General features: G+C 42.4%; 1 protein-coding gene across 50 annotated transcripts in view; it reads left to right on the top strand.

Annotated features, from left to right (window-relative positions):
* Positions 1 to 21,314, top strand: part of MAGI1 (membrane associated guanylate kinase, WW and PDZ domain containing 1) — a 477,139-nt gene that overhangs the window by 345,564 nt on the left and 110,261 nt on the right. For all 50 annotated transcript variants that reach the window (XM_043550820.1, XM_043550815.1, XM_037903487.2 and 47 more), the window contains exon 3: positions 15,165 to 15,284. In XM_043550820.1, coding sequence (XP_043406755.1) covers positions 15,165 to 15,284 — 120 coding nt within the window. The remainder of the gene's footprint in view (positions 1 to 15,164; positions 15,285 to 21,314) is intronic.

Raw genomic sequence — 21,314 nt, 5'->3', positions numbered from 1 at the left:
TTCCTAACACAGAGCTAAAGGGTTTTGCTGGATCAGGACAATGCTACAGAAATGCAAGGTAAACTATTTCATGGCTATCATCAAGTGAAATTCATGAGTCTCACTGATTGCTGTTAATGTGTAACAAACAAAACTATAATAACCAGAAAAACCTATATCTGTTCCATACTATGATGGTTTACGTTGACTTGAAAAGAAACCTTGGAATTATAGGCCATCTAACCAAAATGCTTCCTACATTAGAAAACTTTTCAATAAATGGAGGAAGTAGTGTAATTCAGGTTTTCTTCCGTGTCCTATTTCACACATCAGTAATAGGAAGATGAGGATTTCATCATGCTGAGGAAAAGGGATATTTAATTTACAATTAAGGAAATATGTCTGGTTTCAGTAACTTTTATATCAGCTGAACAGTAAATGGATGAAGGGTTCCTCTCTCTCTCTTTTTTTTTTTTTTTAAATGATTTAAAAGCTGAATGTGATAACTAGAGCTGGACCCTAAATCCAAACACCACTAAACTTCAGTGTGTTCAAAATCCAGATTCACATTTTGCATCATCTTGAATTTTAACATGATCAGGTTGCAAGGCAAAGTGAACAAGAAGAAAATATAAAACCAACTAACATTGGAACCCATGAAGAAGTAAAACCATGCTATGCATAAAATGTACTGATAAATTATAGAAAGGGGGTTGGTAGCGTCAAATGAGATTAAAGCAGATATTGAGAATAAAATCCCAAATGGGTGTGTTACCGGCCTGTTCTAAACCTCCCCTTGAATTTTAATGTAACTAACTCCAGATGGCTACATAACCACATATGGCTGCACCCTTGTTATACTTAAAATGCATAATGTCCCCCATTTGTTGGTCAGTTCCTTTAACTATTTTAAGTATGACGCTGCAGAGCATCTAAGCTAAGCCATGATTTGTTTGTGAACAACAGCCACCTGAAGGAAGGGACTGGTAGTGACCAAACTTCTGTCTTGCTGAAAATTGGAGTGTCACAGGAGACACGTGGGTTTGTAAGAGCATGATGACATTATCCTAGTTGGAAGTCCATTAAGTCTATAGTTTTTCACAGCTACAGGCTATGGGATAAAGTGTACCGGGGAGAAGATAATGCCAGCATTCACTACTCAATAAAAAGGCCTGCTTTAAATAATAGCATTGAGGCCCTATAAAGACACATCAGGATGCTGTTGTGTAAAAAAATCTCCTCGTCAGAGAACATGAGGTCACCGTATTAGTCTTCAGGCAGTGTCTCAGTATTTAACCGAACATGTTTTACATTCATCCTTCCGGTTTCAGAGTAGCAGCCATGTTAGTCTGTATTCGCAAAAAGAAAAGGAGGACTTGTGGCACCTTAGAGACTAACCAATTTATTTGAGCATAAGCTTTCCTGAGCTACAGCTCACTTCATCGGATGCATTCATCCTTCCGTTTCTGATGGAACTGGACAGGGAAGAGACTCATGAATGGCTGTTAGAGGTTCATACTTTTCGGTGAGCTGTTTTATGGAGACATTGGACAGCACGTTAAGGGCCTGATACAAGCACAGTTGAAGTAGATGGGAATATTCTCTGCCACACCTGACAAAAAGTGGCCCACGTTCTGTTGAATATCTGAATTTATCTGAAAGTAGAAGAAAAACAGCAAGAAGTAATGAGTAATGTTTGCTGAAGAGGCTGAAATCATTCAATTTCCTATTTATTACTACATCTTTTATATCCAGAATACTTTTGTGTGCGTGTGTGAGAGAGAGAGAGCGCATATGTATGTGTACATACGTGACCCAGGGACCCTTTTGGTGCCAGCTGGCAGAGGACACAGGGTGTGTACAGGGTGGGGGTTCCCCTGGATCAGATACATGCATGATAGTTCACCAAAGGGTGGTATGTGACGTCCCTTCCGTGAGCCATTAGCCCACTGCATAATCACTGCAACATGTTTGTATGGGAAATAGTTTGAGAAACGTAAAAATATTAGGTTCCAAAGCGTAAAGCTTGTCACCTGAGTTGAGGGGAGCCTCAGGGCTAACTCAATCAGCATATAGAACAATGGACATCTGTGCAGATAGGCTGTATTTCTTTGCTGGGCCAGGTGTGGGTCTGAGGACAAAGACAAAGGTACTCCAAGATAAGTCTCTGAAGAGGGGACTCATGGGGTAAGAGATAATAGACTGTAATATGTAAAAAGAGGAAAGGGAACGTGATTTTATCTTTCAGTGAGGAGGTAAGCTGACAGACTGGTTGTCTCATGGAAAGAAGGTCACAGCCAGCCTGGCTGTAAAGCGCTGGTGAGCGATGCTTTGGGACATGGGAGTATCATGTTGAGTAAGTCTAGGCTCTGGAATGCATGTTATGTTTTTATTTTATATGTCACCATTGGTTTGCAATACTTGCTACTACTTTGAATCTCGATTTGTTAAATAAACCTCTTCATTTCACTATGAGCATATCTAAATTCTGTGTGTTAAGTGGAGTGGTGATCGAAGGTAAGCTGGGGCATACTGTTTCTTTGGAAGCTGTGAGTCTCTGCATACTGTGAGGGTCCAGTGAAATAGGAGCTGGACACTATAGGAAGATGCTCATAGGGCTTGATGGTTGCACTATGCTTATAGTAACCTGTAAAGAAACAGCAGGGGTGGCAAGGTCTAGAGGGGAGTGCTTGGGTTGCTCGGTGGAGCTGGGGAGCTGACCCCCAGTTGCCACAGACAAGGCTTCCTCACACTAAGGACTGGTGCTGGCGAAGTGCTTCATAGCCTTAGGCACCCTTGGGAAGTGTCACCGCATATAAACCCTAAAATTGTTTTTGAATGAAATCTTAAGATAAATTTTTCTCAGAATGCCATCCAAAGAAATACTACCGGCACGTAACCTATTTTGGGTACTCTTTCAAGAGTGTGTTAAGTGCAGCATCAATTCTCAGGACATCTCTTAAGCCTTTGATTGATGTTGAGAATGAGATACCTTGTTTCTTTTTGGGAAACCAGCATGTTTTCACACCCAAGCTTGAGGGCCTCATTTTTCTGCAGCCTATATACCTGAAGAAGGGTCTTTCTTACTCCCCAAAATGGCATTGGCATGTGTACCTGTTCCATTTTTGAGGCGCCAGTTCCTGCTAAAATTAATGGAAAGACTCCCACTGATTTAACTGGTAGATGGAGAGAGCCTTATCATGGCTGTGCAGTCACGTGCTACCCAAAGGGTTTAATAATATTTAATAGTTAAAATAAACCTGAGTTGTCATTCACTCGGCTTCCACCTCCAGATTCCATCTTGCATCTTCCCACAAATTGTGAAATACCTCCAGGACTTCATGTAGGATGAAAAGTGCTTTTAAATAACACACAATCCTTTAAGTACTCCTGGAAAGCTAGTCACCTCGGCTTACCCGACCGATACTTGCATTACTTTGCCTTCTATCTCTGCCTTATGTCCTTGTGATTTCTTTACAAGAGTTTCCAGCACACACATCCTTCTGTTCTCTATCAAATGGAGTCTTGATACCCGTTCTGTCCCGTTTCTAGACAGAGCCTCCACACCTCTGAGGTTAAGTACAGGTTTTTTTGCTACACCATTGTCATGCTGCACTATTACCCACTCTTACCTTAAACATGGTACCCAGCAGATAAAGATCTAATAGTTAGTGGGAAATTGGCTGGCTTCTGGTACTGTGCCTCCTCAAGAGACCACTTATTTTCCTTGTTCTTTTGCTTCTGCTTACACTTCAGTTTAGTCATTCAGCACAGTGGGAACGAGAGTCGATGGATGTTTTATTTCTCACTTGTGGGATGACTCTAGTATGTATAACTAGTTTGTGGATCTCTTTCTCAATGAAACTGAGCTCATGAAACTGCCAGGCTTGATTTTTACCCTCTTTCTCTTTGGAGAGCTCTATGCATTATATGGAGGGGCAAATAGACATGTCCTTCAAATTTCTTTTGTGACTTACCTTCCTGAAAAAAGCTGATAATGACAAGAGATTCACTGCAGCTCTTGGTAATTTATTTCCTTTAATAGGAGGAAATAAAACATACCGGTTGTGGTGGGGTGTGTGTAAACAGGCAGTCCCCATAAGTGTCATAGGATTTGTCTACATGGCAAAAAGCACCCCCACAGCGGCGAGTCTCAGAGCCCAGGTGTACAGACTCAGGCTCACGCTATGGCACTAAAAATAGTGGTGTAGACGTTCAGGCACTGGCTGGCGCTCAGGCTATGAAGTCCGGGGAGATGGGTAGGTTTCAGAGCCCAAGCTGAAACATCGACGCTGCCGTTTTTAGCAGGGTAGCCCAAGCCTGAGTCTGTAGACCTGGGCACTGAGACTCGCTGCTGAGGGTTGTTGTTTTTTGACTCTTGCTGTGCAGACACACACATAGGATTGGAAGGGACCTCCTGGGCCATTGAGTCCAGTCCCTTGGTATCACAGGCAACCCTGTGATATAATCCCATATAGTTATAAGGTGCCTAGAGTAAGGGGCAATCTGCTGCCCCAAGAGTAGCTAGGAGGGTGATTCAGTCGCAGTCTCCTGTCCGGTTCCCCCTTAGGAAGTGAATAGCTCCAGGTCTATAAATGACTCAGAGTTGGCTCTCCACTCCCCTGACACTGCTATGCTGGCCAGTGCGCTTTTGGGGTGGCGGGGGAGGTGGATCATAGAATCATAGAATATCAGGGTTGGAAGGGACGTCAGGATCCATGACTCCTTTCATTCCTTGCCTTTCTAACTGCCCTTTTGCAACTGGTGGCAGGGATGTAGTAGCTCTGCAGACCCAGCATCCCTTACTGCAGTTCTACACAGGATACGAGTAGCGGTTGCAGGGGTCTAAAAGGGGAATGGCCACTTCTTGGTCTTTCGTGTTGAGGTTTGTATGGGTGGAGGTAAAAGCCCATATAATAAAATAATCAGCTTTATGTCTGTTTCTAGGAGTTAGTCCAGCCTTTTGCAGCCTATATCTGTGTGCACAGACAAGGGCTGATATGACCAATGCATGGCAGTACATGTCAGAGGGGAGGACCTCAGAGTCGTCTGACAGAACAAGGAGTAATGGTCTCAAGTTGCAGTGTGGGAGGTTTAGGTTGTATATTAGGAAAAACTTTTTCACTATGGGGGTGGTGAAGCACTGGAATGGGTAACCTAGGGGTGTGGTGGAATCTCCTTCCTTAGAGGTTTTTAAGGCCAGGCTTGACAAAGCCCTGGCTGGGATGATTTAGTTGGGGATTGGTCCTGCTTTAAGCAGGGGGTTGGACTAGATGACCTCCTGAGGTCCCTTCCAACCCTGATATTCTATAATTCTATGATTCTATGACCTGAGAATTTTCAGTATTACAAATAACCAGATTTTGAAGCATATACAGTGTATAATATTGAGGATGCTTAGCATGCTCATACATATATCTGTCTTCTGGATTTTTCCAAAATATATAGTTCTCACTTAAAAGAAAAAGAAAAAAATGCTGCACAGAAAAGATTTATTTCTGAAGAAAGCATTTCTTTGTTATAACTGTTGCATTGTCAAGAATCTTTAAGTTGTATGTATGAGAGAATACATGAAATATTCCCGCAGAGGTCTAAAGAATCGCCTTGTTAATTCACATTTAGCTAATCCACTCGCCCCATAATTCATGCACACAAAAACTGCAATCTCTCCTTGCTTCCTAGCAAAGCCTTAATAACAGAGCACTGTAATGAGGTCCCATTACTAAGGCTTGATTGGTTATGAAAATATTCTCTAGTACATTAACTAGTGTATTATGGAGAATAACATAAATAATGACAGCTAAACTCCACTTACCAAGTGAATGAACAAAGTACATTTTGTGTTGCATTGTCCTTGCTTTTTCATCAACAGTGCCTGGTCATGCACCATTGAAATGAGCCGGTGCTCTATTCTTGAGTTCAGTGGGCACAGGATTGGGCCCTTATTCACAAATTCATGAAATTCAGCCATTCCCCATGGGCGTCCTCATCATTAGTGTTAATTAACAAGATTCCCGCAAAGTATTTGAGATGGCTAGTATTTCACTCTCCATATTATCCAGCAGCCAACTCAGCCACAAAATGAACTCGGTAACAAAGGTTGCTAGTAATGATCATTGGATGAAGGCAACATCCTACTGGAGTGTTTCTGCGTGAAGAGAGATGAGAATTACTTGTCTCATGAATCATAGTCTAATCTGTTTAGAGGAGAAAGTTTATGGAGGTTCTTGTGGCAGCATTTGTTGAGTCTACTGCAGTGTTGCCATGAACATTTGCACGTCACAAGTGAGACAACAGTCACGTGTTAAGGATGGAGGAGGGATGGTTCAGAGGTTAGAGGTCTACCTTGGAGACCTGGGTTCAGTTCCCTGCCTCTCTGTGTGACTTTGGGCAAATTAGGATAGGTCTCGGGTAGAGTACAGATGCTGCATGCCTAGTAAGCACAGGTATAAATAGCAGCGTAGACGGTGAGGCGCAGCTGGGACGAGTAGAGTGCCCTACACGCCTGAATGCCATGTGTCTATATCCTACACGGATCTCTACACACCCAAGACTGGGAGTGGCTGAGTCATTATACAGAGTAAAACTATTTCCCCCTGTTTATCCCCCCCTCCCCCCCACTGTTCCTCAGACGTTCTTGTTAACTCCTGGAAATGTTCTGGAAATGGCCCACCTTGATTATACTTCAAAAGGTTTTCTCTCCCCCCACCCCACTCTCCTGCTGGTAAAAGCTCATCTTAAGTGATCACTCTCCTTACAATGTGTATGATAAACACCCATTTTTTCATGGTCTGTGTGTATATAAATCTCCTCACTGTATTTTCCACTTTATGCATCCGATGAAGTGAGCTGTAGCTCACGAAAGCTTATGCTCAAATAAATTGGTTAGTCTCTAAGGTGCCACAAGTCCTCCTTTTCTTTTTGCAAATACAGACTAACACAGCTGCTACTCTGAAACCTACACATCCAAGGCCTCTTGTGGCTACACTGCCAATATTAGCTGTCCCGCTACCAGTTCCTTTCCTCTACAGCTACCCCATTGACAGAGCCTTTTACTGTTGGGCAGAGCTACATGCTACAGCCTGCCTTTCACTGGAGCGTGTAGCTACCCGTATCCTGCATGCTGCCACAAGTGTAGATATGGCTTTAGTCTTCCTGTGCCTCAGTTTCCCATCTGTACAGTGGGAATAACAGCTCTTTCTTATCTCACAGAGGTGTAGGGAGGATAAATACATTAAAGATTGTGAGGCACTCAGATACTGTGGTGATAGGGGACAAATAAATACCTAAAACAGATTAAAAGGGACAAAAATAATTTCTTACTTTGAGGGTTTGAACATTCTAAGCTGTTGTGTTTTTTCAATTACGGTTGACGTCACCTTGGGGATGTGCAGCTTGGCTGGATAGTTGCTCCAAGACGGATTCAAAAGGTGGTACGCTGGCCGTTGTAAAACACTTAGAGAGCCACTGATGAAAATCACCGTACCAAAAGCTCTGTGGGTGGTGGTGGTGGTTGTGACGGGTTTGGTCCCTTTGGGGTGTCACCGGATGTGCTGGGGTGCCACTGAGTCAGCCTATTCTGCCATCCTGGGTCCCTCTACCTGGCCTTGCTGGGCTCGGCTCACCAGCCTCTTCCAGCCAAGCACACAGGCAGGGCCACACCCAGCTGCACAGAGAGACAGAGATCCGCTCTAGAAAGATTCAGCCTTTGGGGGTCACCCCAACACTCGGGTGCCCACTCCTTTAAGGGGTACAAACCCAAAGGTTTTATGAAATTTGCCCCCTCCCTCAATGGGGAGGGAGATATGCACAACTTCTTCTCTCCCCCCCCCACCCCCCAGTTAGAAATTACATAAACGGGGTTATATTATAAACAAGCAATACATTTATTAACTACAGAATGTAAATGTTAAGTGAATATAAAAGATGGCTGGCAGAACAAAGCAGATTACTGACCTAATAAAGCAAAATACGCAAGCTAAGCTCAATATACTTAAGAAACATGTTACAAAATGTAAATTCTCACCCTAAATGTTATTTTAGGCAGGTTGCAAAGTTTCTGTGGTTCAGAGTTCCAGTGATATTGCTTTTCAGACTGGACCCCTGTCTCAGTCTGGAATCCCCCCCTTCAGGAGGTTTTAGCAGTCTTTCTTTTAGGGCAGACAGGCCATGGAGAGGAGGAGTCCAGTTTGCCTTCCTCCCGCACCCTTAAATAGGATTTACATAAGGCGAGAATCCTTTGTTTCTCAAACTTGACCCCCCTTTCCTTCCAGTGGAAAGTTACAAGAAGTCCCAGGTAATGTTTTAGTATCAGGTAACAAGATCACCTGACTCAGTGGCAGTATGGAGTGTCCACAGGAAGGCCAAACCTTTCACAGTCCATTGTCCTCACTGATGGGCCATCCGCCCTGTCTGGCTTTTCCAGTGTTGTACCTGAAGTGTTAGAAGTGGGTGTCACCCGAAGTAGCATAGTTGAAATACAGATACATAGTCAATATTCCTAACTTCAGATACAGAAATGATACATGCATACAAATCGCATGATCATATTCAGTAAATTATAACCTTTCCAATGATATCTTGCAAGACCCATCTTACATAAAGTACATCTCAGTTACGGCATATTCATATCATAAGCATATTTCCATAAAGAATTTGTAGTGAAACATCACAGTGGTGGTATTATTACTTCTTTGGGAGGAAAGAAAAGGAGTGATGTGATTGGATTCTGTCAAAAAGAAATTTACTGTAGTTTGTGAGGGGCTGATGATTGGCTTCATTCCTTTTCTTGTATATAACTAACAGTTGCTAAAATAAGGTGGGCTTTGCAAAAGCGCTCAGCATTGATCTAACTCTACTCGCATTAAAGCCAAAGAGTTTTGCTGTTGACTCCAATGAGAACAAAGTTAGGCCAGTGCTGAATGCTTCTGAAAATGCCAAGAGTGAGCTGGATTCTATTCCTGTTCTTGCGTCACTTTCAGAACTCTGAACTCATTTCTAAAATAAACCCATATTCTTCCCTAACTCGCACCTCTGCTACTCCATTGAACATCTGACTTGTAACTTAACTGCATATTTCATGCACCTCCGATTGGTTAGCATAATGGCTGATGATGCACAAAAAGGAAAGAGCTCAGCTTAACTTTCAAATCTCAGAATGAGTTTACTAAGCGGAGAGTTAGGAAAAAAAAAATCTGTAAACTCTGTAAATTTGGTCTGTAACAAACATATACCCTACAATGCCATTTTTACAGAGTAAGTTGTCAGGGTACAACCATACATTGGTGAACAAAAGAAATAGGTGAATAGTGTGAATAAGACAAGACTATCTGAGACTTAACTCCATGCGGACCTTCTTGAAGAAAATGCCAGGAGTGTCTACTTGGATAATACCTAAATTGACCAAATTGAAAAGTACTGTGCCACAAAATTGCTAATGGAAGTGTTGCACTTAATTTTGTATTAATGTACTATTTCTAGGTTAGGCTATTTCTAACTATATGCCATATATGAGCAATTCTTGTTCAAGCCTGGCCATGAATCGGGTGTCTTTTCTGGAGACAGAACAGGTTGTTTCTGTCCGTCTGTTTGCTTCTCTTGTTGCCATCAGCAGGCCTGCAGAGCTTGCCCGGTCTTTCGTTTATCTGGTGACTTAAATGACAGATGCAAAAGAGACAAAATAGACTTCCCAAATTATCTAATGACCTGAGAGAAGAGGGTGACCTTTAAACAACATTATTTTCCCCTGATCGTTGAAAATTTTCCCAGGGGCCACCTCCTTCTCCAAATGCCAAAAAACCTTCTGGGATGCCTCCAGAACACACACTAGAATGATGATGCTGCTTCTAAGCAGTCTCCGAAAGATATCTCATAAAACTCCAGCCATAAAACTTAGCTTTTTTATCTTTTCAATCTGATGCTACTGTTCATGCATCTTGCATCATAATTTTTGCTACAGACTGTTTGTTTGACAAGGTGCAAACACCCTTTGTATAACTATGGAGGAAAAATGTACAGCAACCGTGTTGTGAAACTTAATATCCAGTCTGAGTACGCAAGTCTCTAATTAGGTGTCAGCTCTGCGGTTTTAAATGAAGCCTGAGCGCAGCCTCTTCTAAGAAGGCAGTGAGTATAAAGATATTTTCCTGCAAATTATATAGTTTTAAGAAACACTGGTGTATGTCCCTGTACTCTGTTGGATTCTAAACAGCAACCAACAGGAGTGGGTGAGGAGATTACGAAAATTACAGCTGTCAATGGGAGGTGAGGGTGTTCAGCACCTTTGAAAATCAACCTCTAAATGATTTGCTGTTGACTGATTAGGTGCAATAATTGCATTACAATGCTAGAGAATTGTTTTCTTCTAACAAGAAGGTAATTGAGGTGACTGACTATGGGCTCCTTGAAGTCGTATGCTTAGATTACAATAAGTAAGATTCTGATTAATTTAGCAGCAGGGTGTCAAAGGCTTTTAACAACTTAACATGAGGCTATGATAGAATGATAAGGAGATAAACAGCCTCTGAATCTCATATTAACAATTTGGCCAGGCTATCCTTTAGGTTTATGTTGGATCGTTGTCAGCACGGTTGTTTGATAGGCAATATAATGGCGATATCAATTTGTCTTTAAAGTGGACACTGTTCTATTACTGGATTCAGAACCATGGTAGGCAGATTCGCGCTCTAGTATCCGTTTTCAGTACCCCTTCTTATGAGAAGCTGATGGTGCAAATTGCAGTGCTGATGCAGTCTCTTTTTATGGCTGCAGGAGAAAAGGTACAAGTGGTTAGATTGTGAATGTAAGGTCACTAGCTACCTTCATACAACAGGGAGCACTTTTGCCAAACATCGTAAAAATTCATGAACCATAAAATGCACACGAGGAGTCCATAACCACCCAGCCTTTCCTTCGGTGCCTTCTTGTTGCAGCATTAGCAATTCTGAGCGAGTCTCACAGCAGGGCATAGCACAAATTAATTAGCTAAATTACTATCTAATGGCAGTAACATTTGATGCTGCTAAATATTTCAGTGCAAATATGGCAGCCAGGTTAACATATTTAAATATGATTGGCTCCTGTTTTCAAGCTGAACATCTCTCTCCGGCCAGGGTAGCCGACAAAGCTTCGTGTGTTTAATTACTTCTGCCATTAGCCATGTTCTAATTTGCCATTAGCACTGCTCTGCTCTGATGAAGTGGACCATGATCCTCCGAGTCTTCTCTCAGCAAAGACCATCGTACTCTAAAGATGATGAAATGGAATTTAAAGAAAGGTCCTAGGCTGTGCACATAATTAAATCCCATTAATAACAAAGGACCTAATTACTATTTCAGATTCATCAGCAGAACATTACGGTGACAGGTTCCTGGCTGGGAAGGTGTTGGGGGTGATCTCTAACATACATGCTACAAATTAGTCATGCATTTGTGTCTAGGCCATATCCGATCTCAGAATGGAAGACACTGGTTATTTTTAGCGTGCCCTTCCTGAGACAGGGAATAGAATTTGCTTGGCTTTTTTTTTTTTTTTTTTTTTTTTTTTCCTGTTGAGAAGAAACCCTTCTGGCTTTGTTGTAAGTGTGGTTTGTAATCATTGTACACATCCCAGATGGTTCATGAAAACTCTTTGAAATGCCATCTGCCAGGCGTGTGTCCAGCCGGCAAGCCTGTCATTCTGCTACAAGAAAGGAGGAGGCGGGGTTTCCCTTCCCTCTTTCTTCCTGAATCGCAGTCAGTAACACTTGCTCAGATTCAAGGCAGGATGGATAGCAGCACAAGCATCTGAGAACAATCTTTGTGCTAGACAATAACATGGAAAGTTGTTGGTTGGTTTTTTTTAAACCTTCCCCCAGATAGGACACCCTAACGTGTGTTGTTTTATTTCCTTACGTTCGTTATTGGAGACTGATGCGAGGTGACAAATGTTATCTAGCTGATGTAATGTTTTCCTTTTTACGCTACGGCTCAGCGTTTCTAATGCATTCAGTGTGTGTTCACAGACAGTCCTGCTGATAACAAGCCCATCTGCGATTTTTTTTTTTTTGACTTGAACATTTTCAGGAAATTAAGAACACTGAAATGAAACACACAGATCCATCCAAATGGCTCAGAGGAATTATGGCAAAGATATAATTGTCATGTAAAAAAGCCAGCCAGTACAGTAAACCACTAGCTGCAGTTTTGCCATCATAAAAAACAGAAGAAGGGAAAGAAAATGGTTAATAAATAGTCTCTGCAGGAAGGTAGGAATAAAGAAATTATGGAAAGGTTTGAAATGAATCCTGAAGTTCCCTGATCTTCATTTTATTAAATAATTTATTCCCCTTCTTATCTGTCTGTTTGTGTTTAATATGTAAGTTACACGATAAATCATGTCCTATGCATTGTATTCATGAGTGTCCGATGGCCCCGGGTGACATTTGATATTTACACTGGATGAGGAAAGACATTGGGTCTAATTCTCAGTTACATTTTAGCCCCTTTACACTGCTCCAGCAAAGTAAAGTAAAAGGTGATGGAAACAGGTCATTAGAAATACCCAGTGTGTAAGTTGGTTTCCAGTAGGTCTGTGCCATCCGTCTCCCCTACTGTCTGTCAGAGCCCCTGCTTTAGGTGTGCCGGGGGGGAAGTAGGGTATGGCTGGGCGCATGCTATGTTCTGGCTATTCTTAGCTGGCAGATGGTCTGTAAGGAGGGGGTCGTTGCCGCTAGAGCATCAGCAAGAGTGGCCTGGACAGCCCAAGAATACAAGGAGTGCAAAGGTGATGTAAAGTCAACATTGCTTCCCATCCTCTTTCCCCCCTGCTTTCTCAGGAGTGACCTCTTGAACCATATTTCAAATGAATGGCGTCTAAACCGACTTTCCCCCTTCCCTGGCACTCGAGAAAACATCTGCCAAGCTGTCGGTGGGACAGGAACGTTATGCCTGAACAGCTTCTATGGGCTTCAGTCTCCCCTGTAAATTCCCAAGAGCCCCCACCTCTTTCCATATTCAGTCATGGAATTCAGGCTTTTCATGGAGGGCTGAGGCAGATGCCTGCGCTGGGGAGGTTGTGCCTGTGGGAAGGAAGAGTGCTCCAATAATGAGCAGTCATGCTCGGTGCTACGGCTTTCTGCTGCTTTCAGGTTCTTCCTGAACCAGCAGATTGATTGTGGCCAAAAATGTCCACACCCCTCCAAGCATCTTACGCTACACTTTCTTCTGAGGTGGAATGTGTTTTAATATCTGTGAATGTGTCGTCATATTTATTGTTAGACTGGCAGAATGCGCGCATCCTGTGGCCTCAGGAATCACTTAAAGAAAATAAATACTATTGAACATAAAACCAATCAGTATCAATTAAATGAACTGTGCCCTGTGATCTAAAACACAATGGAATATGCCACCACAATGAAAAGTTGTGAAAAGACTCATCTTACACCACACTCGCTGAACTTAAGCTGATGGGGAGAACAGAATGGGGAGAACAGAACAGATGATGCACCAGTGAGGAAGCCCTGTTTCCAGTCTTCTCATATTCATATCAAAGGGCTATGTCCCAGTTGCTCTGTCTCTGGGATGGTGCATTGAGAAACAGGCAGCCTCAGAAATAGTAGCCAGACCCCAAATCATACAGATTTTTATTGTAGATTGAAGTCAATACCTTGAATTGCATCCAGAAGCAAATTGGGAGCTGGAGTAGTCTCTGGGGGATCAGTAGGTGACAATTGTGAAGTCATGGGCCACCGTGTTCTACACTAGCTGAAGCTTCTGAGATGCCGGTCACAGATAAGGTCTTCAAGGAGTTACTACAATAATCTAATCTGGAGGTCACATCAACATGAATGTGGGGAGATCCAGTTCAGCGAGGAAGCGTTATATTATTCTATATCTAATATAAGTGATAAGGGCTTATCTGGCTAGCACCATTATCTGGAACTCCAGGAGCAGCCAGGAATCCTAGAGAATCACAAGATTATGAGGAGGGCAGGTAGAAAAACAGGAAAATTTGTCTCCATTTTCCATTGAAATATTTCCAGGTTCGGGGTGTGTGTGTGTGTGTGTTTGGTTTTTGCCAACTGCAGCTATGAGCCTCAATGGCAAATTATGGATATGCCCCTTGACAGAGAAAGCAATACCGCTCCCTGTCAGCTACCATCACTGCCATTTTGTGTGGATTGAACTTTAGCCAACTCATTCAGTCATGGACAGGCACACAAATGGTTGGGTGCTGTATTCCTGTTTCTGTTTCAATATATTCATGCTTATGTTATACGTAGCCTTTGTGATACAGAGATGGTGCAGAAGGGGCAAGGAGCTGTTTACCCAGAGAACCTTAACACACACATGTATTTTCAAACATTTTTTGAATGTTTAAACTTGTAATCTTTCCGTTACTAGAACAAATTGTGGATACAATTTAAAAAAATCATTCTAGTTTTTAGAGATGATACAAGTTTGAGATAATTCTCTGTACTTAAAATAAGGGATACTCAGTAATATTTCTTGAACTGCAGTGAAGTTTTTAGGTGAACCTGCTGTACCAGAAGTGTGTGTGTGTCTGTGTGTGTGAGAGAGGGAGAGAGATTGAGATTTAACATATTTGTGTAACAACTGTGCCCCACAACACTTTCTAGTGCTAAGTAAAAAGTAATAGCAAAAGTAGGGAGAAATTAACAGGTACGTGCAAGGGAGAAAAGATATCTTGAGCTGAGATGTGAAAGGAGAGAGTTTTGATGCATTGGAGACATATAAATAGAAGCTGCGAAGAAGCCTCCTTATCTAGAAACATACTTTGTGTAGCATAAGGAATTTTCTTGCTGGCAACTCAAAGGAGAGTCAGTAAAATAAGGTGTTAAACTAGCAGCAGGCACAATTGTTGGTATGCTCCCAACACCAAATTCTGGCAGATGTCTTTTCTGCATACACCACGAGAGATCGTTTGGCATAGCCCAGCAAATACAGGAGAGTAAAACAATTGGTTATACATGTCTGCGAAGGACAGAATTACTGCACCTATTCAGTATTTATGTTGGGCTGTAAATTCTAGAATTTGCGCTCACTGGCTCTCAAGGTTTCTTTCCACATAGCTCACATGGGAGAATTAATTTCCCGATACTGTTATTTCCCTGGAAGATGTTTGAATGTCCCATTTAATTCCTGATAATATTGATGTTGCACTAACTTGTAGTTTTCTCCATTTAGGCACAACCCGTCCTCCGCGAGAAGGAGAAGTGCCTGGTGTGGACTATAACTTTCTGACTGTGCAGGAGTTTCTGGACCTTGAGCAGCGTGGAACTCTTCTTGAAGTAGGAACATATGAAGGTATGGCATAGTGGGGAACTGGTTCAGTAACATGAAGGAGACACTTACATAGTCGCTATAAAGATGTTTAGGCCAGTGACTTTATCAGCTTTTTAGGCTTTGTCTTCACTAAGGAAAAGATGGTCTGTTCTTAACTCTAGTTAGCTAACTCAAGATAAAATCCCAGTGAAGACAAGGCAGTACACAGTTTTCACACAAATTAGCAAGTCAAGTTAGGCTATGGGGGAAGCCTAATTTTTAACTTAACCTGATAAATTGTGTGAAAACTACAAAACTGTGCTAGGATTTTGTCTCCAGTTGGTTAACTTGCGTTCACACACCTTTTATCCTAGCGAAGACACAGTCCATTTTCTTTGCATTAGTGACCAACCCTCATACACTTACTTTGAAATATAGAGAATTCCTACGTCACTGTGGTATTAAGTTTTTCTTCCAGCTGGTAGTCCAGTTACCTACCATACAAAATTACATTGATAGCCATCCTCTTGTAGCGTTTGAAGTGCTTGCCGCGCCACCCAATAGCATTTTCATCACGAAGGCCACCATGAAATCTAGTCGCTTGACACTGGTCAACAACATGCACCACTGACTGACGAAGGCCACAGAGACAAAGTGGGTCGTTGTGCAGACCCCGTGTGTAGAGGTTGGCTGCACATATTCCTTGGCCAGTTTGGAATCTGTTCAGCAGGGCAAATCCTGGCAATCGAGCTGTCAGATCGGTGACAAGGAAACCATTCCAGATGTTTTTATCTGACCACTCAACACGCCATAGGGTTGCTGCTGACTGATTCCAATCTGGCAGTTGAGACCACAATGGATGCCTTGACATAGGTTGTGCTCTGGGGTGACAGAAAATGTCTGTGAATAGTCGGAGACCTGAACTGGCACATAGCTTTTCCATCAGTCTGGCAGCACACTCTTTGCAATGAATGTGGCGGGGCCGGGGGGAAACTATGTTGCTCAGAACTGGTAGCCATGGGATAGGAGTGGGGCGCAGGGTGCCTGTGATGATATTCCTAGTTGAGTTCAGTTTGATGTCAGCCAATTTAGCGTCAGGCAAATGACACCACACACGGGCACAGGATTTCTCTGAGGAATAGCACAGTGCCAGAGCCGGTGTACGAAGTGTCTGTGCCTACACCCCATGTTGAGCTGGCTCATTTGCTGATTAGATTATTCCTGGTCCTGACTTTTGCAGCAGTCTTTTCTAGATAGTTGTGGAAAGTCAAAAAGAGGTCCGTTGTGACCCCAAGGTAGACCGGTTTTGCCTCGTGTTTGACATTTTCCATTGAGGAAGACACTTGCACTTTGGAGTTGGAAGACGCTTAAAACTGTCTTAGTCACACTTGGTTGGAGGTGCAAACTGCTACAGTAGGCTGCCATCTTGGCCAGGTCGGTGTTCAAGATGTTCTCCAATTTGGTGAAAGAGCACAACTGGGCACTGCAGCAGACATCATCCTCATAGGTAGACTTGCATGACTGAGTCAGTTACAGGTCATCTGTGTACAGATTGAACAGGGTGAGCAGAAGCACGGAGCTTTGGAGTAAGCTGTTTGATTGAACAAATGCATCGAGAAGACAATTTCCCATATATACCTGAACATGCCTATCACAAAGTAGAAGTTCACAAGTAGACATTCAACCCATGCTAAGGGAGCTCTTGACAATTTTACCAGAAGACCAGTGTGCCATACTGTCTCGTAGGCTGCTTTCAGGTCCAAGAAAACAGCTCCTGTCTTCAAGTTTTGTTGCAACCTGTTTTCTATATATGTAACAAGGGCTAGGACTTGATCTCATGTGCTTTGACTACTCTGGAAGCCAGCTTGGTCAACACTGAGAGTTGTCTCCACCTCTGGAGATATACACTGGAGGATAAGCTGCTCCAGACTTTGAAGAAGATAGATAGCAAAGAGATTGGTTGGTAGCTTGCAGCATTGTGTGGGACCTTTCCAGGTTTTAGAAGCGTGATCACTTTTGACATCCTCCAGATCCTTGGCAGGTTACCCTCATTAACAACCCGTATCAGGAATTTGGATAGCCATTGACAGGCATTGGTTCCAAGGTGTTTCAGGAACTCTGGTGAAATATTGTTGTATCCTGTCACCATTCCGGGTTTGATGTTGCTAAGTACAGTGTCTAATTCAGCGCTTGTGAATGTTCCTATACACTGATGAAGTGGATTACATCATCTAAATTGCCGCCATTCATCGTGACTCTGCCATTTTATGAGCTTATTCAGGGGAACTTTTGCAGTCTGAAGCAAGTGGCTAGCCACTTGGTTTGGGGTGACAGGAGGACAGGGCAGCACTGGTGGGGGTTGTGCTGTGCCAAGTCAACATAGAAGGTTCCAGGATTTCTGGCGGGAATGGGTGAAATTCATATTCCCTGTTGTTTCCTCCCATCTTGCTTATCTCGTAGCAGCTAAGGACTCTATTAAGTGGTCAGCAATATCTGGCTCTCCAGACTGTTCATACCACTTCAATAGTTTTGAACATTTAGTATCTAAACAAGGAATCTAGACAGGGCTATAGCCTCACAGAATGGACACACATAGCCTTGAAGATGGCTCCACAGAAAAGGTTGTAGGCTTTGTTGATTAGGATGGAACGCCAGGGGATGGTAACAATACTTCATTCTAGAGTTTCACTGAACTTCTCCCAGTTAGGTTTCCTGAAAGTTCGTCTTTTCTTTAAGCTTCTAACAATGGGCAGCCAAAGGCTGACATGGACACATGATGGTCTATGTTGACTCTGTGGAAAGTTGTCCAGGAGCACCCACAATGCTGGTTGGGGTGACTGTCTAGTGATGTCACCCAGCAAGGTCAGGTGAGTAATCACATGACCATCTAGCCGAGTGAAATGTACCCTGTTGTTCTGGGTCATGGATGAAAATAAGGTCATTGTTTAATGCCCACTCCACCAGTCATTTGCCGTCTGGTTCTGAGTAACCCCAGTCAGTATAGTGGCTGTTGAAATCGCCCACACTGGTAGCCATGAGAACATGCTGAAAAGAAACCATATGAGAAAATGAAATACTAATGGAAGATGACCAGAAAAGTTTACATACCACTGCCTCATTTTCCTAATGTCCTCTAGCCTTGTTCCTCCTTTCCGATCGTTTCTCTTCCTCCTGCTGTCTCCCTTTTTCTCTTTTCCTCACACTTGTGCATCCTTCATCATCCAGCCCCTGTTTGTTTCACTCTCTGCCCCTGTCCATTTAAAGACTGGTTCCTTTTCAGGGTGGTTTTCTGGAATTAATTTTATTTCCCTTCCCCAAGGAGACGTCACCCTCTCTCCAGGTCCTTTGACTAGACAAAAAAGCTGCTAAAGAGTGATTTGAGGTGCTCCGAATCCCCTGGAGTTTGAAGTATTATTTCCAGAGTATTGGTCCACCCGGAGTTCTGTCCCACTCTTACATGTGCTGTCATAAAGCCACCGATGCACCTTACCAAACCCTTGTTTGTCAGTTTCCTTCCCCTCTCATCTCCATTTATGTGTGGCTCTCCCATCAAGTTCTCCATCAGGAACATATCTGATCATGCTCCTGAGGGTGATTTTCTACAATGGGACATAGTAGGGGAAGTTGTGTGGTTCCCCTGATCCTGTACTGACTTTCACTCCCAGAGTCCTGGGACTTAACTTTTACGAGACAATAGGAGTGAGGGGGAAAGCCTTCCAGATTCTCCTTGTGTATGTGCTGTCTACAATATAAGTATGATTCAATCCTAGAGAAATTCACAAATAAAAAATGAGAGCCATTGTTTTGGCATGATGACCTAAGAATTGTGTGTAAATAACTTCCGTTTTCCGGCCATAAGTTAGTGTTCTAAACACTGGGCCTGATCCTCATGTCCACTGCCGTGCCTTTGCACCACTCTGGCCGCATAACAGGGCCTTGAAGGGGGCATGAGTTATATTTATACTTTCTGTAGTGCACCCCTTTACACTTACAGAGCCGTGCAAAGGGGCCTTGGGATAAATGAGATGCATGCCATTATTTTTAGAGCAGTGCTTCATCACCTTACAACACTGATGAAGGTGATGCATCATCAAAGAAACTAAAGCAAGAACAACAAGGAGATAAAACCATGCTCAAGCTACATTGCCATCTGCTGGGCGGATCAACACTGCCAAATGGATCCTGATATAAGTAGAGAAGTGGGTGAAGACATGCTTATTTTGCAGACCTTAAGGAACTAATACAAAATATGTGCAAAAGAAATCCAAAGTACAGCTAATTATCTGCTTAAAGATGGCCCGCAATGCGGGGTTTTTTGCATCTTTTTTGCTTCTTTATGATGTATAATAAAGTCCTGAATTTTTTTTTAAACCCAATCTTTTTATACTCCTTTGTAGCGTCAACTTTAAACATTGCACTTGAATCCTCACCTACAGCTGCACCGGGCGGAATGATTGCAGTGTCAAATCTTTATGGGTTTAGCATTGCATGACGTTACTAATTTTATAGTTTGGCTTCGCTCTTCCGCTGCTATGAGTTGATTAGCATCACTGCTAATGTTCCAATAGCAAAACTACCCTGAAATGAGCGTTTTTTTTCTTTTCCTGTGTCTATCTATAACACTCAATTAGTTTTCCTTGTCATGATGCTCAAAATAGATCAGCTGAACTGCATCCCTATCACATCCCAGTCCTCTTTTGACCTTTCCACTTTGAAAGGGAAAATGAGTACCTGTCTCTAAGCTGGCTCTTGGGACAGTCTGGAAATTAGTTTTCAGTTAATGGTGTGTTCAACTGGGGCAGTTTAAATAAGGCCATTTCACAGTACACATGTTTATGAAACTGATTAAACATAATTATTTATATTTCAGATTTTTTTCCAGTTCGAAAGAATATTGCTCTTGATTGTATCATTTTCTGATGATACAGGGAAATTTAATATTGGTGGGTATAGTAGAGACAAGTGAAATTTTGGCTTCTCATTTTCAGAAGTTTGAACAGCCTCATCTCCCATTGATGTCAACTGGATTTTCTGGTGCTTGGCACACGTGGAAATCCATTGTACTCTCCAAAGGAAAATCCATGAGAATAAAGAAATAATTATGATAATAGAGATATATATGTGTGGATCTTGATACATACAATTTCATTGTAACATGCAATAAATAACAGTCCAGGGAATGACTTTTCTGGCTTTGGGTGAATTGTTTAAGGGTTTGTTGTTGTTGTTGTTGTTGTTAAACATACCTTACATTAGGTTTGGCCGGTGTTGATCTTGATTATGATCCAGTCAGTGATGTAATTAAAAGTCAACATTGTGATCGTAACAGAGTCTGTTAAAAGAAATAGAGAAGACAAAGTTAAACCCTTCTGATACCTGGGTTATTCGTCCAGCTTTTCATTCTAAGCCAACTTTATTCTTCCTTTGCCTTTACTCCTCTTTACCTGCCCCAGTCCCGATTTGTATATATTATCAGTGTGGAGGTTAGAATTCTCCTGAAACTGCCACTAATGTTGTACTGTAAACTGGGTTCATAGAACTCAACTGCAATAATTTCTGCTACTCCCGATGTAGCCATTTGGCTCGATCAACTTCAGATGAAATTGTACTTGCTGCTCTACACAAGCCATACGAAAGAAGAAGGTAGAACTCAACAAAGTGAGAGTCTCACATATGTCTACTGGAGACCAACATAGCTATCACCTTGATGCTCTTCGTCGTCTTACAATAATAAGAATGCATTGCTCTAGATAGTTTTCAGACAGGAAAAAGAGACTGAGCTCCTGCCCTGGGGAGTTTATAGTCTAATTAGACAACCTAAACATAATGGAAGGGGGAATGGTATGCAATGAAGAACTGTGTGATTGAAGTTCAATTAGCATGTTACCTCCGTGATTTTGTTGGGTTTGATTAGAATCATAGAATATCAGGGTTGGAAGGGACCTCAGGATGTCATCTAGTCCAACCCCCTGCTAACACTCCACTCCAGGCAGGGTTTACAGGACTTTTTGAAGAAGCACACAAAGGTAGAAACATTCTAAATTAGTGAAAATGCCGTGTCTACTTGTGTTA

This window comes from Chelonia mydas, chromosome 7, assembly GCF_015237465.2.
Source record: "Chelonia mydas isolate rCheMyd1 chromosome 7, rCheMyd1.pri.v2, whole genome shotgun sequence".
Lineage (NCBI taxonomy): Eukaryota > Metazoa > Chordata > Testudines > Cheloniidae > Chelonia > Chelonia mydas.
This window is presented reverse-complemented; position numbering and strand designations above follow the sequence as displayed.